Source organism: Oncorhynchus masou, chromosome 11, assembly GCF_036934945.1.
Source record: "Oncorhynchus masou masou isolate Uvic2021 chromosome 11, UVic_Omas_1.1, whole genome shotgun sequence".
NCBI lineage: Eukaryota > Metazoa > Chordata > Actinopteri > Salmoniformes > Salmonidae > Oncorhynchus > Oncorhynchus masou.
Window position 1 is genome coordinate 13,494,045 of NC_088222.1, and position 20,660 is coordinate 13,514,704.

The 20,660-nt window shown below is 53.6% G+C and overlaps 1 protein-coding gene across 1 annotated transcript; it reads left to right on the forward strand.

The window, feature by feature from the left end:
* The first annotated feature begins 1,138 nt into the window (after positions 1-1,138).
* LOC135548950 (trichohyalin-like) lies at positions 1,139-20,498 on the forward strand. Its single transcript, XM_064979042.1, has 10 exons — positions 1,139-1,152; positions 11,469-12,362; positions 12,650-13,176; positions 13,323-13,869; positions 14,726-15,476; positions 15,594-16,084; positions 17,142-17,871; positions 18,209-18,896; positions 19,332-19,749; positions 19,940-20,498. The coding sequence occupies exons 1-10, from the start codon at positions 1,139-1,141 to the stop codon at positions 20,496-20,498; spliced, it is 5,619 nt and encodes a 1,872-aa protein (XP_064835114.1).
* Positions 20,499-20,660: the final 162 nt, after the last annotated feature.

The window sequence follows — 20,660 nt, forward strand, 5'->3', positions numbered from 1 at the left end:
TCAGGGGAGTGGACATTCTCACAGTCCCCTCTACTAGGGAGGGACATTCTCACAGTCCCCTCTACAGTCAAACAGGGGAGTGGACATTCTCACAGTCCCCTCTACTATGGAGTCAAACAGGGAGTGGACATTCTCACAGTCCCCTCTACTATGGAGTCAAACAGGGGAGTGGACATTCTAACAGTCCCCTCTACTATGGAGTCAGTCAGGGTAGTGGACATTCTCACAGTCCCCTCTACTATGGAGTCAAACAGGGGAGTGGACATTCTAACAGTCCCCTCTACTATGGAGTCAAACAGGGGAGTGGACATTCTAACAGTCCCCTCTACTATGGAGTCAAACAGGGGAGTGGACATTCTAACAGTCCCCTCTACTATTGAGTCAATCAGGGGAGTGGACATTCTAACAGTCCCCTCTACTATGGAGTCAAACAGGGAAGTGGACATTCTAACAGTCCCCTCTACCATGGAGTCAAACAGGGGAGTGGACATTCTAACAGTCCCCTCTACTATGGACTCAGTCAGGGGAGTGGACATTCTCACAGTCCCCTCTACTATGGAGTCAATCAGGGGAGTGGACATTCTCACAGTCCCCTCTACTATGGAGTCAAACAGGGGAGTGGACATTCTAACAGTCCCCTCTACCATGGAGTCAAACAGGGGAGTGGACATTCTAACAGTCCCCTCTACTACGGGGTCAGTCAGGGGAGTGGACATTCTCACAGTCCCCTCTACTATGGGGTCAGTCAGGGGAGTGGACATTCTAACAGTCCCCTCTACTATTGAGTCAATCAGGGGAGTGGACATTCTCACAGTCCCCTCTACTATGGAGTCAAACAGGGGAGTGGACATTCTCACAGTCCCCTCTACTATGGAGTCAAACAGGGGAGTGGACATTCTCACAGTCCCCTCTACTATGGAGTCAAACAGGGGAGTGGACATTCTCACAGTCCCCTCTACTATGGGGTCAGTCAGGGGAGTGGACATTCACACAGTCCCCTCTACTACGGGGTCAGTCAGGGGAGTGGACATTCTAACAGTCCCCTCTACTATGGAGTCAAACAGGGAGTGGACATTCTCACAGTCCCCTCTACTATGGGGTCAGTCAGGGAGTGGACATTCACACAGTCCCCTCTACTATGGAGTCAAACAGGTGAGTGGACATTCTAACAGTCCCCTCTACTATGGAGTCAAACAGGGAGTGGACATTCTAACAGTCCCCTCTACTATGGAGTCAATCAGGGAGTGGACATTCTCACAGTCCCCTCTACTATGGAGTCAAACAGGGGAGTGGACATTCTCACAGTCCCCTCTACTATGGAGTCAAACAGGGGAGTGGACATTCTCACAGTCCCCTCTACTATGGGGTCAGTCAGGGGAGTGGACATTCACACAGTCCCCTCTACTATGGAGTCAAACAGGTGAGTGGACATTCTAACAGTCCCCTCTACTATGGAGTCAATCAGGGGAGTGGACATTCACACAGTCCCCTCTACTATGGAGTCAAACAGGGGAGTGGACATTCTAACAGTCCCCTCTACTATGGGGTCAGTCAGGGGAGTGGACATTCTCACAGTCCCCTCTACTATGGAGTCAAACAGGGGAGTGGACATTCTAACAGTCCCCTCTACTATGGGGTCAGTCAGGGGAGTGGACATTCTCACAGTCCCCTCTACTATGGAGTCAATCAGGGGAGTGGACAGTCTAACAGTCCCCTCTACTATGGAGTCAAACAGGGGAGTGGACATTCTCACATTCCCCTCTACTATGGAGTCAAACAGGGGAGTGGACATTCTCACAGTCCCCTCTACTATGGAGTCAAACAGGGGAGTGGACATTCTCACAGTCCCCTCTACTATGGAGTCAAACAGGGGAGTGGACATTCTAACAGTCCCCTCTACTATGGAGTCAAACAGGGGAGTGGACATTCTCACAGTCCCCTCTACTACGTGGTCAGACAGGGGAGTGGACATTCTCACAGTACCCTCTACTATGGGGTCAGTCAGGGGAGTGGACATTCTAACAGTCCCCTCTACTATGGGGTCAGTCAGGGGAGTGGACATTCTCACAGTCCCCTCTACTATGGGGTCAGTCAGGGGAGTGGACATTCTCACAGTCCCCTCTACTATGGAGTCAAACAGGGGAGTGGACATTCTCACAGTCCCCTCTACTATGGAGTCAAACAGGGAGTGGACATTCTAACAGTCCCCTCTACTATGGAGTCAGTCAGGGTAGTGGACATTCTCACAGTCCCCTCTACTATGGAGTCAAACAGGGAGTGGACATTCTAACAGTCCCCTCTACTATGGAGTCAAACAGGGAGTGGACATTCTAACAGTCCCCTCTACTATGGAGTCAAACAGGGGAGTGGACATTCTAACAGTCCCCTCTACTATTGAGTCAATCAGGGGAGTGGACATTCTAACAGTCCCCTCTACTATGGAGTCAAACAGGGAAGTGGACATTCTAACAGTCCCCTCTACCATGGAGTCAAACAGGGGAGTGGACATTCTAACAGTCCCCTCTACTATGGAGTCAAACAGGGGAGTGGACATTCTCACAGTCCCCTCTACTATGGGGTCAGTCAGGGGAGTGGACATTCACACAGTCCCCTCTACTATGGAGTCAAACAGGTGAGTGGACATTCTAACAGTCCCCTCTACTATGGAGTCAAACAGGGAGTGGACATTCTAACAGTCCCCTCTACTATGGAGTCAATCAGGGGAGTGGACATTCTCACAGTCCCCTCTACTATGGAGTCAAACAGGGAGTGGACATTGTCACAGTCCCTCTACTATGGAGTCAAACAGGGGAGTGGACATTCTCACAGTCCCCTCTACTATGGGGTCAGTCAGGGGAGTGGACATTCACACAGTCCCCTCTACTATGGAGTCAAACAGGTGAGTGGACATTCTAACAGTCCCCTCTACTATGGAGTCAATCAGGGGAGTGGACATTCACACAGTCCCCTCTACTATGGAGTCAAACAGGGGAGTGGACATTCTAACAGTCCCCTCTACTATGGGGTCAGTCAGGGAGTGGACATTCTCACAGTCCCTCTACTATGGAGTCAAACAGGGGAGTGGACATTCTAACAGTCCCCTCTACTATGGGGTCAGTCAGGGAGTGGACATTCTCACAGTCCCCTCTACTATGGAGTCAATCAGGGAGTGGACATTCTAACAGTCCCCTCTACTATGGAGTCAAACAGGGGAGTGGACATTCTCACATTCCCCTCTACTATGGAGTCAAACAGGGAGTGGACATTCTCACAGTCCCCTCTACTATGGAGTCAAACAGGGAGTGGACATTCTCACAGTCCCCTCTACTATGGAGTCAAACAGGGAGTGGACATTCTAACAGTCCCCTCTACTATGGAGTCAAACAGGGAGTGGACATTCTAACAGTCCCCTCTACTATGGAGTCAATCAGGGGAGTGGACATTCTAACAGTCCCCTCTACTATGGAGTCAATCAGGGAGTGGACATTCTAACAGTCCCCTCTACTATGGAGTCAAACAGGGGAGTGGACATTCTAACAGTCCCCTCTACTATGGAGTCAATCAGGGGAGTGGACATTCTAACAGTCCCCTCTACTATGGAGTCAATCAGGGGAGTGGACATTCTAACAGTCCCCTCTACTATGGAGTCAAACAGGGGAGTGGACATTCTAAAAGTCCCCTCTACTATGGAGTCAATCAGGGGAGTGGACATTCTCACAGTCCCCTCTACTATGGAGTCAAACAGGGGAGTGGACATTCTAACAGTCCCCTCTACTATGGAGTCAAACATGGGAGTGGACATTCTCACAGTCCCCTCTACTATGGGGTCAGTCAGGGGAGTGGACATTCACACAGTCCCCTCTACTACGGGGTCAGTCAGGGGAGTGGACATTCTAACAGTCCCCTCTACTATGGAGTCAAACAGGGGAGTGGACATTCTCACAGTCCCCTCTACTACGTGGTCAGACAGGGGAGTGGACATTCTCACAGTCCCCTCTACTATGGGGTCAGTCAGGGGAGTGGACATTCTAACAGTCCCCTCTACTATGGGGTCAGTCAGGGAGTGGACATTCTCACAGTCCCCTCTACTATGGGGTCAGTCAGGGAGTGGACATTCTCACAGTCCCCTCTACTATGGAGTCAAACAGGGAGTGGACATTCTCACAGTCCCCTCTACTATGGAGTCAAACAGGGGAGTGGACATTCTAACAGTCCCCTCTACTATGGAGTCAAACAGGGAGTGGACATTCTAACAGTCCCCTCTACTATGGAGTCAAACAGGGAGTGGACATTCTAACAGTCCCCTCTACTATTGAGTCAATCAGGGAGTGGACATTCTAACAGTCCCCTCTACTATGGAGTCAAACAGGGAAGTGGACATTCTAACAGTCCCCTCTACCATGGAGTCAAACAGGGGAGTGGACATTCTAACAGTCCCCTCTACTATGGAGTCAAACAGGGGAGTGGACATTCTCACAGTCCCCTCTACTATGGGGTCAGTCAGGGGAGTGGACATTCTAACAGTCCCCTCTACTATTGAGTCAATCAGGGGAGTGGACATTCTCACAGTCCCCTCTACTATGGAGTCAAACAGGGGAGTCGACATTCTCACAGTCCCCTCTACTATGGAGTCAAACAGGGGAGTGGACATTCTCACAGTCCCCTCTACTATGGAGTCAAACAGGGAGTGGACATTCTCACAGTCCCCTCTACTATGGGGTCAGTCAGGGGAGTGGACATTCACACAGTCCCCTCTACTACGGGGTCAGTCAGGGGAGTGGACATTCTAACAGTCCCCTCTACTATGGAGTCAAACAGGGGAGTGGACATTCTCACAGTCCCCTCTACTATGGGGTCAGTCAGGGGAGTGGACATTCACACAGTCCCCTCTACTATGGAGTCAAACAGGTGAGTGGACATTCTAACAGTCCCCTCTACTATGGAGTCAAACAGGGGAGTGGACATTCTAACAGTCCCCTCTACTATGGAGTCAATCAGGGGAGTGGACATTCTCACAGTCCCCTCTACTATGGAGTCAAACAGGGGAGTGGACATTCTCACAGTCCCCTCTACTATGGAGTCAAACAGGGGAGTGGACATTCTCACAGTCCCCTCTACTATGGGGTCAGTCAGGGGAGTGGACATTCACACAGTCCCCTCTACTATGGGGTCAGTCAGGGGAGTGGACATTCTAACAGTCCCCTCTACTATTGAGTCAATCAGGGGAGTGGACATTCTCACAGTCCCCTCTACTATGGAGTCAAACAGGGGAGTGGACATTCTCACAGTCCCCTCTACTATGGAGTCAAACAGGGGAGTGGACATTCTCACAGTCCCCTCTACTATGGAGTCAAACAGGGGAGTGGACATTCTCACAGTCCCCTCTACTATGGGGTCAGTCAGGGGAGTGGACATTCACACAGTCCCCTCTACTACGGGGTCAGTCAGGGGAGTGGACATTCTAACAGTCCCCTCTACTATGGAGTCAAACAGGGGAGTGGACATTCTCACAGTCCCCTCTACTATGGGGTCAGTCAGGGGAGTGGACATTCACACAGTCCCCTCTACTATGGAGTCAAACAGGTGAGTGGACATTCTAACAGTCCCCTCTACTATGGAGTCAAACAGGGGAGTGGACATTCTAACAGTCCCCTCTACTATGGAGTCAATCAGGGGAGTGGACATTCTCACAGTCCCCTCTACTATGGAGTCAAACAGGGGAGTGGACATTCTCACAGTCCCCTCTACTATGGAGTCAAACAGGGGAGTGGACATTCTCACAGTCCCCTCTACTATGGGGTCAGTCAGGGGAGTGGACATTCACACAGTCCCCTCTACTATGGAGTCAAACAGGTGAGTGGACATTCTAACAGTCCCCTCTACTATGGAGTCAAACAGGGGAGTGGACATTCTAACAGTCCCCTCTACTATGGAGTCAATCAGGGGAGTGGACATTCACACAGTCCCCTCTACTATGGAGTCAAACAGGGGAGTGGACATTCTAACAGTCCCCTCTACTATGGAGTCAAACAGGGGAGTGGATATTCTAACAGTCCCCTCTACTATGGAGTCAAACAGGGGAGTGGACATTCTAACAGTCCCCTCTACTATTGAGTCAATCAGGGGAGTGGACATTCTAACAGTCCCCTCTACTATGGAGTCAAACAGGGAAGTGGACATTCTAACAGTCCCCTCTACCATGGAGTCAAACAGGGGAGTGGACATTCTATCAGTCCCCTCTACTATGGGGTCAGTCAGGGGAGTGGACATTCTAACAGTCCCCTCTACTATGGAGTCAAACAGGGGAGTGGACATTCTAACAGTCCCCTCTACTATGGAGTCAAACAGGGGAGTGGACATTCTCACAGTCCCCTCTACTATGGGGTCAGTCAGGGGAGTGGACATTCACACAGTCCCCTCTACTATGGAGTCAAACAGGTGAGTGGACATTCTAACAGTCCCCTCTACTATGGAGTCAAACAGGGGAGTGGACATTCTAACAGTCCCCTCTACTATGGAGTCAATCAGGGGAGTGGACATTCACACAGTCCCCTCTACTATGGAGTCAAACAGGGGAGTGGACATTCTAACAGTCCCCTCTACTATGGAGTCAAACAGGAGAGTGGATATTCTAACAGTCCCCTCTACTATGGAGTCAAACAGGGGAGTGGACATTCTAACAGTCCCCTCTACTATTGAGTCAATCAGGGGAGTGGACATTCTAACAGTCCCCTCTACTATGGAGTCAAACAGGGAAGTGGACATTCTAACAGTCCCCTCTACCATGGAGTCAAACAGGGGAGTGGACATTCTATCAGTCCCCTCTACTATGGGGTCAGTCAGGGGAGTGGACATTCTAACAGTCCCCTCTACTATGGAGTCAAACAGGGGAGTGGACATTCTAACAGTCCCCTCTACTATGGAGTCAATCAGGGGAGTGGACATTCTAACAGTCCCCTCTACTATGGGGTCAGTCAGGGGAGTGGACATTCTCACAGTCCCCTCTACTATGGAGTCAAACAGGGGAGTGGACATTCTAACAGTCCCCTCTACTATGGGGTCAGTCAGGGAGTGGACATTCTAACAGTCCCCTCTACTATGGAGTCAAACAGGGAGTGGACATTCTAACAGTCCCCTCTACTATGGAGTCAAACAGGGGAGTGGACATTCTAACAGTCCCCTCTACTATTGAGTCAATCAGGGAGTGGACATTCTAACAGTCCCCTCTACTATGGAGTCAAACAGGGAAGTGGACATTCTAACAGTCCCCTCTACCATGGAGTCAAACAGGGGAGTGGACATTCTAACAGTCCCCTCTACTATGGAGTCAAACAGGGGAGTGGACATTCTAACAGTCCCCTCTACTATGGAGTCAAACAGGGGAGTGGACATTCTCACAGTCCCCTCTACTATGGGGTCAGTCAGGGGAGTGGACATTCACACAGTCCCCTCTACTATGGAGTCAAACAGGTGAGTGGACATTCTAACAGTCCCCTCTACTATGGAGTCAAACAGGGGAGTGGACATTCTAACAGTCCCCTCTACTATGGAGTCAATCAGGGGAGTGGACATTCTCACAGTCCCCTCTACTATGGAGTCAAACAGGGGAGTGGACATTCTCACAGTCCCCTCTACTATGGAGTCAAACTGGGGAGTGGACATTCTCACAGTCCCCTCTACTATGGGGTCAGTCAGGGGAGTGGACATTCACACAGTCCCCTCTACTATGGGGTCAGTCAGGGGAGTCGACATTCTAACAGTCCCCTCTACTATTGAGTCAATCAGGGGAGTGGACATTCTCACAGTCCCCTCTACTATGGAGTCAAACAGGGGAGTGGACATTCTCACAGTCCCCTCTACTATGGAGTCAAACAGGGGAGTGGACATTCTCACAGTCCCCTCTACTATGGAGTCAAACAGGGGAGTGGACATTCTCACAGTCCCCTCTACTATGGGGTCAGTCAGGGGAGTGGACATTCACACAGTCCCCTCTGCTACGGGGTCAGTCAGGGAGTGGACATTCTAACAGTCCCCTCTACTATGGAGTCAAACAGGGGAGTGGACATTCTCACAGTCCCCTCTACTATGGGGTCAGTCAGGGGAGTGGACATTCACACAGTCCCCTCTACTATGGAGTCAAACAGGTGAGTGGACATTCTAACAGTCCCCTCTACTATGGAGTCAAACAGGGGAGTGGACATTCTAACAGTCCCCTCTACTATGGAGTCAATCAGGGGAGTGGACATTCACACAGTCCCCTCTACTATGGAGTCAAACAGGGGAGTGGACATTCTAACAGTCCCCTCTACTATGGAGTCAAACAGGGGAGTGGACATTCACACAGTCCCCTCTTCTACGGGGTCAGTCAGGGGAGTGGACATTCTCATAGTCCCCTCTACTATGGAGTCAATCAGGGGAGTGGACATTCACACAGTCCCCTCTACTATGGAGTCAAACAGGGGAGTGGACATTCACACAGTCCCCTCTACTATGGAGTCAAACAGGGGAGTGGACATTCTAACAGTCCCCTCTACTATGGAGTCAAACAGGGGAGTGGACATTCTAACAGTCCCCTCTACTATGGAGTCAAACAGGGGAGTGGACATTCACACAGTCCCCTCTACTATGGAGTCAAACAGGGGAGTGGACATTCACACAGTCCCCTCTACTACGGGGTCAGTCAGGGGAGTAGACATTCTAACAGTCCCCTCTACTATGGAGTCGATCAGGGGAGTGGACATTCTCTACTATGGAGTCAAACAGGGGAGTGGACATTCTCTACTATGGAGTCAAACAGGGGAGTGGACATTCTCTACTATGGAGTCAAACAGGGGAGTGGACATTCACACATAGACTCACACACAGTCGTTAACAGAAGCACATATGACTAAAACGTTCCCTCACACAAACAAAACCCCAAAACCCACAATAGGTTCTGACCTACACCAGAAAGCCTATTAAATAGAGTGGAGAGAACGAGGATGTGCCTCATCAGAAAACCCTACACTACAGTCTACACTCTGATATCTAATCATTCCTAAAAATTCATACACAAATTCTTCACTTGTAAAACTATTTTTATAAAACACCTGACTACGTAGTTGTTTACTTCAAGAGAATAGAATGACCACTATTTCAAAGTCCCAGACTATACAGTTGTGTTACGTCCGTTGTTGGAATGAGACCAAGGCGCAGCGTTGTGAACGTACATCTTTCTTTATTTCGATGAACACCAAAAAAACAACAAAAGATTAAAGAACGTAATGTTCTGCAGGCTACACAGTAACTGTACAAAAACAAGATCCCACAACAGAAGGTGGGAAAAAGGGCTGCCTAAGTATGATCCCCAATGAGAGACAACGATAAACAGCTGCCTCTGATTGGGAAACATACTAGGCCAACAAAGAAATAGAAACATAGATTTGCCCACCGAAGTCACACCCTGACCTAACCAAATAGAGAATAAAAAAGTCTCTCTAAGGTCAGGGCGTGACAAGTTGAAGTGGGACGTTTATATACACCTTAGCCAAATACATATAAACTCAGTTTTCCACAATTCCTGACGTTTAATCCTCGTAAAGATCCCCTGTCTTAGGTCAGTTAGGATCACCACTTTATTTTAAGAATGTGAAATGTCAGAATAATAGTAGAGAGAAGGGTTTATTTCAGCTTTAACTTCTTTCATCACATTCCCAGTGGGTCAGAAGTTTACATACACTCAATTAGTATTTGGTAGCATTGCCTTTAAATTATTTAACTTGGGTCAAATGTTTCGGGTAGCCTTCCACAAGCTTCCCACAATACGTTGGGTGAATTTTGTTCCATTCCTCCTGACAGAGCTGGTGTAACTGAATCAGGTTTGTAGGCCTCTTTGCTCGCAAACACTTTTTTCAGTTCTGCACACACATTTTCTATGGGATTGAGGTCAGGGATTTGTGATGGCCACTCCAATACCTTGACTTTGTTGTCCTTAAGCCATTTTGCCTCAACTACTAAGTATGCTTGGGGTCATTGTCCATTTGGAAGACCCATTTGCGACCAAGCTTTACTGTTGTCTTGAGATGTTGCTTTAATATATCCACATAATTTTCTTTCCTCGTGATACCATCTATTTTGTAAAGTGCACCAGTCCCTCCTGCAGCAGAGATCCCCCACAACATGATGCTGCCACCACCGTGCTTCAAGGTTGGGATGGTGTTCTTCGGCTGGCAAGCCTCCCCCTTTTTCCTCCAAACATAACGATGGTCATTATGCCCAAACAGTTCTATTTTCGTTTCATCAGACCAGAGGATATTTTTCTAAAAAATACGATCTTTGTCCCCATGTGCAGTTGCAAACCGTAGTCTGGATTTTTTATGATGGTTTTGGAACAGTGGCTTCCTCCTTGCTGATCAGCCTTTCAAGTTATGCCAATATTGGACTCGTTTTACTGTGGATATAGATACTTTTGGACCTGTTTCCTCCAGCATCTTCATAACGTCCTTTGCTGCTGTTCTGGGATTGATTTGCACTTTTTCACACCAAAGTACGTGCATCTCTAGGAGACAGGGGAGGCAGAGTAGCCTAGTGGTTGAGGCATTGGACTAGTAACCGGAAGGTTGCAAGTTCAAACCCCCGAGCTGACAAGGTACAAATCTATTGTTCTGCCCCTGAACAGGCAGTTAACCCACTGTTCCTAGGCTGTCATTGAAAATAATAATTTGTTCTTAACCGACTTGCCTAGTTAAATAAAGGTAAAATGAAACAAAGACAGAACGCATCTCCTTCCTGAGTGGCTGCGTGGTCCCATGGTGTTCATACTTACGTACTATTGTTTGCACAGATGAACGTGGTACCTTCAGGCATTTGGAAATTGCTCACCAAGGATGAACCACAGAATTTTTTCTGAGATCTTGGCTGATTTCTTTTGATTTTCTTGTGATGTCAAGCAAAGAGGCACTGAGTTTGAAGGTAGGCCTTGAAATACATCCGCAGGTACACCTCCAATTGATTCAAATGATGTCAATTAGCCTATCAGATGCTTCTGAAGCCATGACATAATTATATGGAATTCCAAGCTGTTTAAGGCACAGTCAACTTAGTGTAAGTAAACTTCTGACCTACTGGAATTGTGATACAGTGAATTATAAGTGAAATAATCTTTCTGTAAACAATTGTTGGAACAATGACTTGTGTCATGCACAAAGTAGATGTTCTAACCGACTTGCCACAACAATAGTTTGTTTACAAGAAATTTGTGGTGTGGTTGAAAAACAAGTTTTAATGACTCCAACCTAAGTGTATGTAAACTTCCAAGTTCAAATGTATCTTTACTGATGTGTCTCTAAGGTGTTGTACAAAAGACCGCTGAGTTGCAGTCAGTTCTACTGTTGTAGGCCTCAGATAGACTCTTCCTCTGGGGATAACCTAGCAGTTTTAGGACACCTCCCCCTCCCTTTTACCCACCTTCACTTCCCTATCCCCACCAGGAGAGCCCCGGAACAGAGCCCCGGAACAGAGCCCAGGTTCAGAGCCCAGGTTCAGAGCACCGGAACAGATCCCCGGAACAGAACCCAGGAACAGATCCCAGGAACAGGGCCCAGGAACAGAGCCCAGGTTCAGAGCCCAGGAACAGATCCCAGGAACAGAGCCCAGGAACAGAGCCCGGGTTCAGAGCCCAGGTTCAGAGCCCAAGTTCAGAGACCAGGTTCAGAGCCCAGGTTCAGAGCTCAGGAAGAGAGCCCTGGAACAGAGCCCCGGAAAATAGCCCAGGAACAGAGCCCAGGAACAGAGCCCAGGAACAGAGCCCAGGTTCAGAGCCCAGGAACAGAGCCCAGGAACAGAGACCAGGTTCAGAGCCCAAGAATAGAGCCCTGTAACAGAGCTCAGGTACAGAGCCCCGGAAGAGAGCCCCGGGACAGAGCCAAGGAACAGATCCCCGGAACAGATCCCAGGAACAGAGCCCAGGTACAGAGCCCAAGAACAGAGCCCAGGAACAGAGCCCAGGTACAGATCCCAGGAACAGAGCCCAGGAACAGAGCCCAGGTTCAGAGCCCAGGTTTAGAGCCAAAGAACACATCCCAGGAACAGAGCCCAGGAACAGAGCCCAGGATCAGAGCCCAGGATCAGAGCCCAGGAACAGAGCCCCGGAACAGAGCCCAGGAAGAGAGCCCAGGTTCAGAGCCCAGGAACAGAGCCCAGGAACAGAGCCCAGATAGAGAGCCCAATTACAGAGCCCAGGAACAGAGCCCAGGTAGAGAGACCAGGAACAGAGCTCAGGTACAGAGCCCCGGAACAGAGCCCCGGAACAGAGCCCCGGAACAGAGCCCAGGAACAGAGCCCAGGGTCAGAGCCCAGGTTCAGAGCCCAGGTTCAGAGCCCAGGTTCAGAGCCCAGGTTCAGAGCCCAGGAACAGAGCCCCTGAACAGAGCCCCTGAACAGAGCCCAGGTTCAGAGCCCAGGTTCAGAGCCCTGGAACAGAGCCAAGGAAGAGAGCCCAGGTTCAGAGCCCAGGTTCAGATCCCAGGAACAGAACCCAGAAACAGAGCCCTGGAACAGAGCCCAGGTTCCCCCGGAACAGAGCCCAGGTTCAGAGCCAGGTTCAACAGAACAGACCAGAAACAGAGCCCAGGTTCAGAGCCCAGGTTCAGAGCCCAGATTCAGAGCCCAGGTTCAGAGCCCAGGTTCAGAGCCCAGGAACAGTCAAAGCCAAGAACAGAGCCCTCAGGAACAGGGCCCAGGAACAGAGCCCAGGGAACAGAGCCCAGGAACAGAGCCCAGGAACAGAGCCCAAGAACAGAGCCAAGGAACAGAGCCCAGGTTCAGAGCCCAGGTTCAGAGCCCAGGAACAGAGCCCCCAGCCCAGGTTCCCAGGAACAGAGCCCAGGTTCAGAGCCCAGGTTCAGAGCCCAGGAACAGAGCCCCGGAACAGAGCCCAGGAACAGAGCCCAGGTTCAGAGCCCTGGAACAGAGCCAAGGAAGAGAGCCCAGGTTCAGAGCCCAGGTTCAGATCCCAGGAACAGAACCCAGAAACAGAGCCCTGGAACAGAGCCCCGGAAGATAGCCCCGGAACAGAGCCCAGGTTCAGAGCCCAGGTTCAAAGCCCAGAGCCCAGTTTCAGAGGGTTCAGAGGTTCAGATCCCAGGGTTCAGAGCCCTGGAACAGATCCCAGGAACAGAGCCCAGGAACAGAGCCCAGGTTCAGAGCCCAGGTTCAGAGCCCAGGAACAGAGCCCAGGAACAGAGCCCAGGAACAGATCCCAGGAACAGAGCCCAGGAACAGAGCCCAGGAACAGAGCCCAGGAACAGAACAGAGCCCAGGAACAGAACAGATCCCCGGAACAGAGCAGAGCCAGGAACAGAGCCCAGGTTCAGAGCCCAGGTTCCCAGAACAGAACCCAGAAACAGAGGAACAGAGCCCCGGAACAGAGCCCAGGTTCAGAGCCCAGGTTCAGAGCCCAGGAACAGAGCCCAGGAACAGAGCCCTGAACAGAGCCCAGGAACAGAGCCCAGGAACAGAAGGTTCAGAGCCCTGGAACAGAGCCAGAGCCCAGGTTCAGAGCCCAGGTTCTCCCCAGGAACAGAGCAGAAGGTTCAGAGCCCCCCAAGGGAAGAGAGCCCAGGAACAGATCCCAGGAACAGAACCCAGAAACAGAGCCCTGGAACAGAGAGGAACAGAGCCCGGAACAGAGCCCCAGGACAGAGCCCAGGTTCAGAGCCCACAGAGCAGGTTCAAAGCCCAAGAACAGAGCCCTGAACAGAGCCCAGGTTCAGAGCCCAGGTTCAGAGCCCGGGAACAGAGCCAGAGCCCAGGTTCAGAGCCCAGGAACAGAACAGAGCCCCAGAGCCCTGGAACAGAGCCCCAGGAACAGAGCCCAGGAACAGAGCCCAGGTTCAGAGCCCAGGAACAGAGCCCAGGAACAGAGCCCAGGTTCAGAGCCCAGGAACAGAGCCCAGGAACAGAGCCCAGGAACAGATCCCAGGAACAGAGCCCAGGAACAGAGCCCAGGTTCAGAGCCCAGGTTCAGAGCCAGGTTTAGAGCCCAGGAACAGAGCCCAGGAACAGAGCCCAGGTTCAGAGCCCCAGGAACAGAGCCCAGGAAGAGAGCCCAGGTTCAGAGCCCAGGAACAGAGCCCAGGAACAGAACAGAGCCCAGGATAGAGAGCCCAAACAGATCCCAGGAACAGAACCCAGAAACAGAGCCTGGAACAGAGCCCCGGAACAGAGAGGAACAGAGCCAGAGGAACAGAGCCCAGGTTCAGATCCCAGAGCCCAGGTTCAGAGCCCAGGTTCAGAGCCCAGGTTCAGAGCCCAGGAACAGAGCCCCTGAACAGAGCCCAGTGAACAGAGCCCAGGAACAGAGCCCAGGTTCAGAGCCCAGGTTCAGAGCCCAGGTTCAGAGCCCAGGAACAGAGCCCTGAACAGAGCCCAGGTTCAGAGAGGTTCAGAGCCCAGGTTTCAGAGCCCAGGTTCAGAGCCCAGGAACAGAGCCCAGGAACAGACAGACAGAAGGTTCAGAGCCCAGGTTCAGAGCCCAGGTTCAGAGCCCAGGAACAGAGCCCAGAGGAACAGAGCCCAGGAAGCCCAGAGCCCAGGAACAGAGCCCAGGGAACAGAGCCCAGGAACAAGCCCCTGAACAGAGCCCAGGTTCAGAGCCCAGGTTCAGAGCCCAGGTTCAGAGCCCAGGAACAGAGCCCAGAACAGAACAGAGCCCAGGTTCAAGCCTAGGAACAGACCCCCGGAACAGAGCCCAGGAACAGAGCAGAGCCCAGGTTCAGAGCCCTGGAACAGAGCCAAGGAAGAGAGCCCAGGTTCAGAGCCCAGGTTCAGAGCCCAGGTTCAGAGCCCAGGAACAGAGCCCCGGAACAGAGCCCAGGAACAGATCCCAGGAACAGAGCCCAGGAACAGAGCCCAGGTTCAGAGCCCAGGTTCAGAGCCCAAGTTCAGAGCCCAGGAACCGAGCCCAGGTTCAGAGCCCAGGTTCAGAGCCCAGGTTCAGAGCCCAGGAACAGAGACCCGAACAGAGCCCCGGAAAAGAGCCCAGGAACAGAGCCCAGGAACAGAGCCCAGGTTCAGAGCCCAGGAACAGAGCCCAGGTACAGAGCCCAGGATCAGAGCCCAGGATCAGAGCACAGGAACAGAGCCCAGATAGAGAGACCAGGAACAGAGCTCAGGTACAGAGCCCCGGAACAGAGCCCCGGAACAGAGCCCAGGAACAGAGCCCAGGTTCAGAGCCCAGGTTCAGAGCCCAGGTTCAGAGCCCAGGTTCAGAGCCCAGGAACAGAGCCCAGGTTCAGAGCCCAGGTTCAGAGCCTAGGTTTAGAGCCCAAGAACAGAGCCCAGGAACAGAGCCCAGGAACAGAGCCCAGGAACAGAGCCCAGGTCCAGAGCCCAGGTTCAGAGCCCAGGAACAGAGCCCCGAACAGAGCCCCGGAAAAGAGCCCAGGAACAGAGCCCAGGAACAGAGCCCAAGAACAGAGCCCCTGAACAGAGCCCAGGTTCAGAGCCCAGGTTCAGAGCCCAGGTTCAGAGCCCAGGAACAGAGCCCCTGAACAGAGCCCAGGTTCAGAGCCCAGGTTCAGAGCCTAGGATCAGACCCCCGGAACAGAGCCCAGGAACAGAGCACAGGTTCAGAGCCCTGGAACAGAGCCAAGGAAGAGAGCCCAGGTTCAGAGCCCAGGTTCAGATCCCAGGAACAGAACCCAGAAACAGAGCCCAGGAACAGCGCCCCGGAACAGAGCCCCGGAACAGAGCCCAAGTTCAGAGCCCAGGTTCAGAGCCCAGGTTCAGAGCCCAGTTTCAGAGGCAAGGTTCAGAGCCCAGGAACCGAGCCCAGGTTCAGAGCCCAGGAACAGAGCCCATGTTCAGAGCCCAGGTTTAGAGCCCAGGAACAAAGCCCAGGAACAGAGCCCAGGAACAGAGCCCTGAACAGAGCCCAGGTTCAGAGCCAGGTTCAGAGCCCAGGAACAGAGCCCAGGAACAGAGCCCAGGAACAGAGCCCAGGTTCAGGAACAGAGCCCCCAGGAACAGAGCCCAGGTTCAGAGCCCAGGTTCAGAGCCCAGGAACAGAGCCCAGAACAGAGCCCCGGAAAAGAACAGAGCCCAGGTTCAGAGCCCACAGAGCCCAGGAACAGAGCCCAAGAACAGAGCAGGAACCCTGAACAGAGCGCCGGAACAGAGCCCAGGTTCAGAGCCCAGGTTCAGAGCCCAGGAACAGAGCCAAGGAACAGAGCCCAGGTTCAGAGCCCAGGTTCAGAGCCCAGGAACAGAGCCCAGGAACAGAGCCCAGGAACAGAGCCCAGGTTCAGAGCCCTGGAACAGAGCCAAGGAAGAGAGCCCAGGTTCAGATCCCAGGAACAGAACCCAGAAACAGAGCCCTGGAACAGATCCCCGGAACAGAGCGCCGGAACAGAGCCCAGGTTCAGAGCCCAGGTTCAGAGCCCAGGTTCAGAGCCCAGGTTCAGAGCCCAGGTTCAGAGCCCAGGTTCAGAGCCCAGGAACAGAGCCCAGGTTCAGAGCCCAGGTTCAGAGCCCAGGTTCAGAGCCCAGGAACAGAGCCCAGGAACAGAGCCCAGGAACAGAGCCCAGGAACAGAGCCCAGGAACAGAGCCCAGGTTCAGAGCCCAGGAACAGAGCCCAGGTACAGATCCCAGGATCAGAGCAAAGGAACAGAGCCTGGAACAGATAGCCCGGAACAGAGCCCAGGAACAGAGCCCAGGTTCAGAGCCCCGGAACAGAGCCCCGGAACAGAGCCCAGGAACAGAGCCCAGGTTCAGAGCCCAGGTTTCAGATCCCAGGGTTCAGAGCCCAGGAACAGAGCCCAGGAACAGAGCCCCAGGAACAGAGCCAAGGAAGAAAAGCCCAGGAACAGAACCCAGAAACAGAGCCCCGGAACAGAGCCCAGGTTCAGAGCCCAGGTTCAGAGCCCAAGAACAGAGCCCAGGAACAGAGCCCAGGAACAGAGCCCAGGAACAGAGCCCAGGTACAGAGCCCAGGTTCAGAGCCCAGGAACAGAGCCCCGAACAGAGCCCCGGAAAAGAGCCCAGGAACAGAGCCCAGGAACAGAGCCCAGGAACAGAGCCCAGGAACAGAGCCCAGGAACAGAGCCCAGGTTCAGAGCCCAGGTTCAGAGCCCAGGAACAGAGCCCCTGAACAGAGCCCAGGTTCAGAGCCCAGGTTCAGAGCCTAGGAGCAGACCCCGGAACAGAGCCCAGGAACAGAGCACAGGTTCAGAGCCCTGGAACAGAGCCAAGGAAGAGAGCCCAGGTTCAGAGCCCAGGTTCAGATCCCAGGAACAGAACCCAGAAACAGAGCCCAGGAACAGCGCCCCGGAACAGAGCCCCGGAACAGAGCCCAAGTTCAGAGCCCAGGTTCAGAGCCCAGGTTCAGAGCCCAGTTTCAGAGGCAAGGTTCAGAGCCCAGGAACCGAGCCCAGGTTCAGAGCCCAGGTTCAGAGCCCAGGTTCAGAGCCCAGGAACAGAGGCCCGAACAGAGCCCCGGAAAAGAGCCCAGGAACAGAGCCCAGGAAGAGAACAGAGCCCCAAGAACAACAGAGCCCCTACAGAACAGAGCCAGAGCCCAGGTTCAGAGCCCAGGTTCAGAGCCCAGGTTCAGAGCCCAGGAACAGAGCCCAGGAACAGAGCCCCTGAACAGAGCCCAGGTTCAGAGCCCAGGTTCAGAGCCAGGTTCAGAGCCCAGGAACAGATCCCCCTGATCAGAGCCCAGGAACAGAGCCCAGGTTCAGAGCCCCGGAACAGAGCCCAGGAAGAGAGCCCAGGTTCAGAGCCCAGGAACAGAGCCCAGGAACAGAGCCCAGAAACAGAGGCAACAGAGCCCAGGAACAGAGCCCAGAGCCCACAGAGCCCAGGTTCAGAGCCCAGGTTCAGAGCCCAGGTTCAGAGCCCAGGTTCAGAGCCCAGGAACAGATCCAGGAACAGAGCCCAGGAACAGAGCCCAGGAACAGAGCCCAGGAACAGAGCCAAGCCCAGGAAAGAGAGCCCAGGTTCAGAGCCCAGGTTCAGAGATCCCAGGAACAAACCCAGAAACAGAGCCAGGAACAGAGCCCGGAACAGAGCCCAGGTTCAGAGCCCAGGTTCAGAGCCCAGGTTCAGAGCCCAGGTTCAGAGCCCAGGAACAGAGCCCAGGAACAGAGAGAACAGAGCCCAGGAACAGAGCCCAGGAACAGAGCCAGGTTCAGAGCCCAGGTTCAGAGCCCAGGTTCAGAGCCCAGGAAGCCCAGGAACAGAGCCCAGGAACAGAGCAGAGCCCCGAACAGAGCCCCCAGGAACAGAGCCCAGGAACAGAGCCCAAGAACAGAGCCCCAGATCCAGGACAGAGCCCAGGTTCAGAGCCCAGGTTCAGAGCCCAGGTTCAGAGCCCAGGAACAGAGCCCCTGAACAGAGCCCAGGTTCAGAGCCCAGGTTCAGAGCCTGGAACAGAGCCCAGGAACAGAGCCCAGGTTCAGAGCCCTGGAACAGAGCCAAGGAAGAGAGCCCAGGTTCAGAGCCCAGGTTCAGATCCCAGGAACAGAACCCAGAAACAGAGCCTGGAACAGGTTCAGAGCCCGGAACAGAGCCCCGGTTCAACAGAGCCAGGAACAGAGCCCCGGAACAGAGCCCAGGAACAGAGCCCAGGAACAGAGCCCAGGTTCAGAGCCCAGGTTCAGAGCCCAGGTTCAAAGCCCAGAACAGAGCCCCGGGAACAGAGCCCCAGGGAACAGAGCCCAGGAACAGAGCCCAGGAACAGAGCCCTGGAACAGAGCCAAGCCCAAGGAAGAGAGCCCAGGTTCAGAGCCCAGGAGCCCAGGAACAGAGCCCAAGAACAGATCCCAGGAACAAACCCAGAAACAGAGCCCAGGTTGGAACAGAGCCCCCGGAACAGAACAGAGCCCAGGTTCAGAGCCCAGGTTCAGAGCCCAGGTTCCCAGGAACAGAACCCAGAAACAGAGCCCAGGAACAAGCCCAGGAACAGAGCCCAGGAACAGAGCCCAGGAACAGAGCCCAGGAACAGAGCCCAGGAACAGAGCCCAGGTTCAGAGCCCAGGTTCAGAGCCCAGGAGCCAGGTTCAGAGCCCAGGTTCAGAGCCCAGGAACAGAGGCCCGAACAGAGCCCAGGAAAGAGAACAGAGCCCAGGAACAGAGCCCAGGAACAGAGCCCAAGAACAGAGCCCAGGTTCAGAGCCCAGGTTCAGAGCCCAGGAACAGAGCCCAGGAACAGAGCCCAGGTTCAGAGCCCAGGTTCAGAGCCTAGGAACAGAGCCCAGGAACAGAGCCCAGGTTCAGAGCCCTGGAACAGAGCCAAGGAAGAGAGCAGGCCCCCAGGTTCAGAGCCCAGGTTCAGATCCCAGGGAACAGAAACAGAGCCCAGGAAACAGAGCCCCGGAACAGAGCCCAGGTTCAGAGCCCAGGTTCAGAGCCCAGGTTCAGAGCCCAGTTTCAGAGGCAAGGTTCAGAGCCCAGGAACCGAGCCCAGGAACCGAGCCCAGGTTCAGAGCCCAGGTTCAGAGCCCAGGTTCAGAGGCAGGTTCAGGCAGGAACAGAGCCCAGGGAACAACAGAGAGGTTCAGAGCCCAGGAACAGAGCCCAGGAACAGAGCCCAGGAACAGAGCCCAGGAACAGAGCCCAGGAACAGAGCCAAGCAAGAAAGAGAGCCCAGGTTCAGAGCCCAGGTACAGATCCCAGGAACAAAACCCAGAAACAGAGCCCTGGAACAGAGCCCCGGAACAGAGCCCAGGTTCAGAGCCCAAGAACAGAGCCCAGGAACAGAGCCCAGGTACAGATCCCAGGAACAGAGCCCAGGAACAGAGCCCAGGTTCAGAGCCCAGGTTCAGAGCCCAGGTTCAGAGCCCAGGAACAGAGCCCAGGAACAGAGCCCAGGTTCAGAGCCCAGGATCAGAGCCCAGGAACAGAGCCCAGGAACAGAGCCCCAGAGTTCAGAGTCCAGGAACAGAGCCCAGGAACAGAGCAAAGGAACAGAGCCCAGAGCCCCAGGAACAGAGCCCAGGAACAGAGCCAGGTACAGAGCCCCGGAACAGAGCCCCAGGAACAGAGCCCAGGAACAGAGCCCAGGAACAGAGCCCAGGTTCAGAGCCCAGGTTCAGAGCCCAGGTTCAGAGCCCAGGAACAGAGCCCCAGAGCCAAGGAACAGAACCCCAGGAACAGAGCCCAGAGCCCAGGTTCAGGCCCAGGTTCAGAGCCCAGGTTCAGAGCCTAGGTTTAGAGCCCAAGAACAGAGCCCAGGAACAGAGCCCAGGAACAGATCCCAGGAACAGAGCCCAGGAACAGAGCCCAGGTTCAGAGCCCAGGAACAGAGCCCAGAAACAGATCCCAGGAACAGAGCCCAGGAACAGAGCAAAGGAACAGAGCCCAGATAGAGAGACCCAGGAACAGAGCCCAGGTACAGAGCCCAGGAACAGGCTCAGGAACAGAGCCCGCCAGGATCCCCAGGAACAGGCCCAGGAACAGAACAGAGCCCCGGAACAGAGCCCAGGAACAGAGCCCATGTTCAGAGCCCAGGTTTAGAGCCCAGGTTCAAAGCCCAGGTTCAGAGCCCAGGAACAGAGCCCCTGAACAGAGCCCAGGTTCAGAGCCCAGGTTCAGAGCCTAGGTTTAGAGCCCAAGAACAGAGCCCAGGAACAGAGCCCAGGAACAGAGCCCAGGAACAGAGCCCAGGTTCAGAGCCCA

Excerpts from the sequence above, each read along its gene's own strand:
- LOC135548950 (XM_064979042.1), top strand. Across the intron at positions 13,870-14,725 it reads AGCCCAGGAACAGAGCCCAG|AGCCCAGGAACAGAGCAGAG; the intron begins GTTCAGAGCCCA and ends CCCCCGGAACAG. Across the intron at positions 18,897-19,331 it reads AGCCCAGGTTCAGAGCCCAG|AAACAGAGCCCAGGAAACAG; the intron begins GTTCCCAGGAAC and ends CCCAGGGAACAG.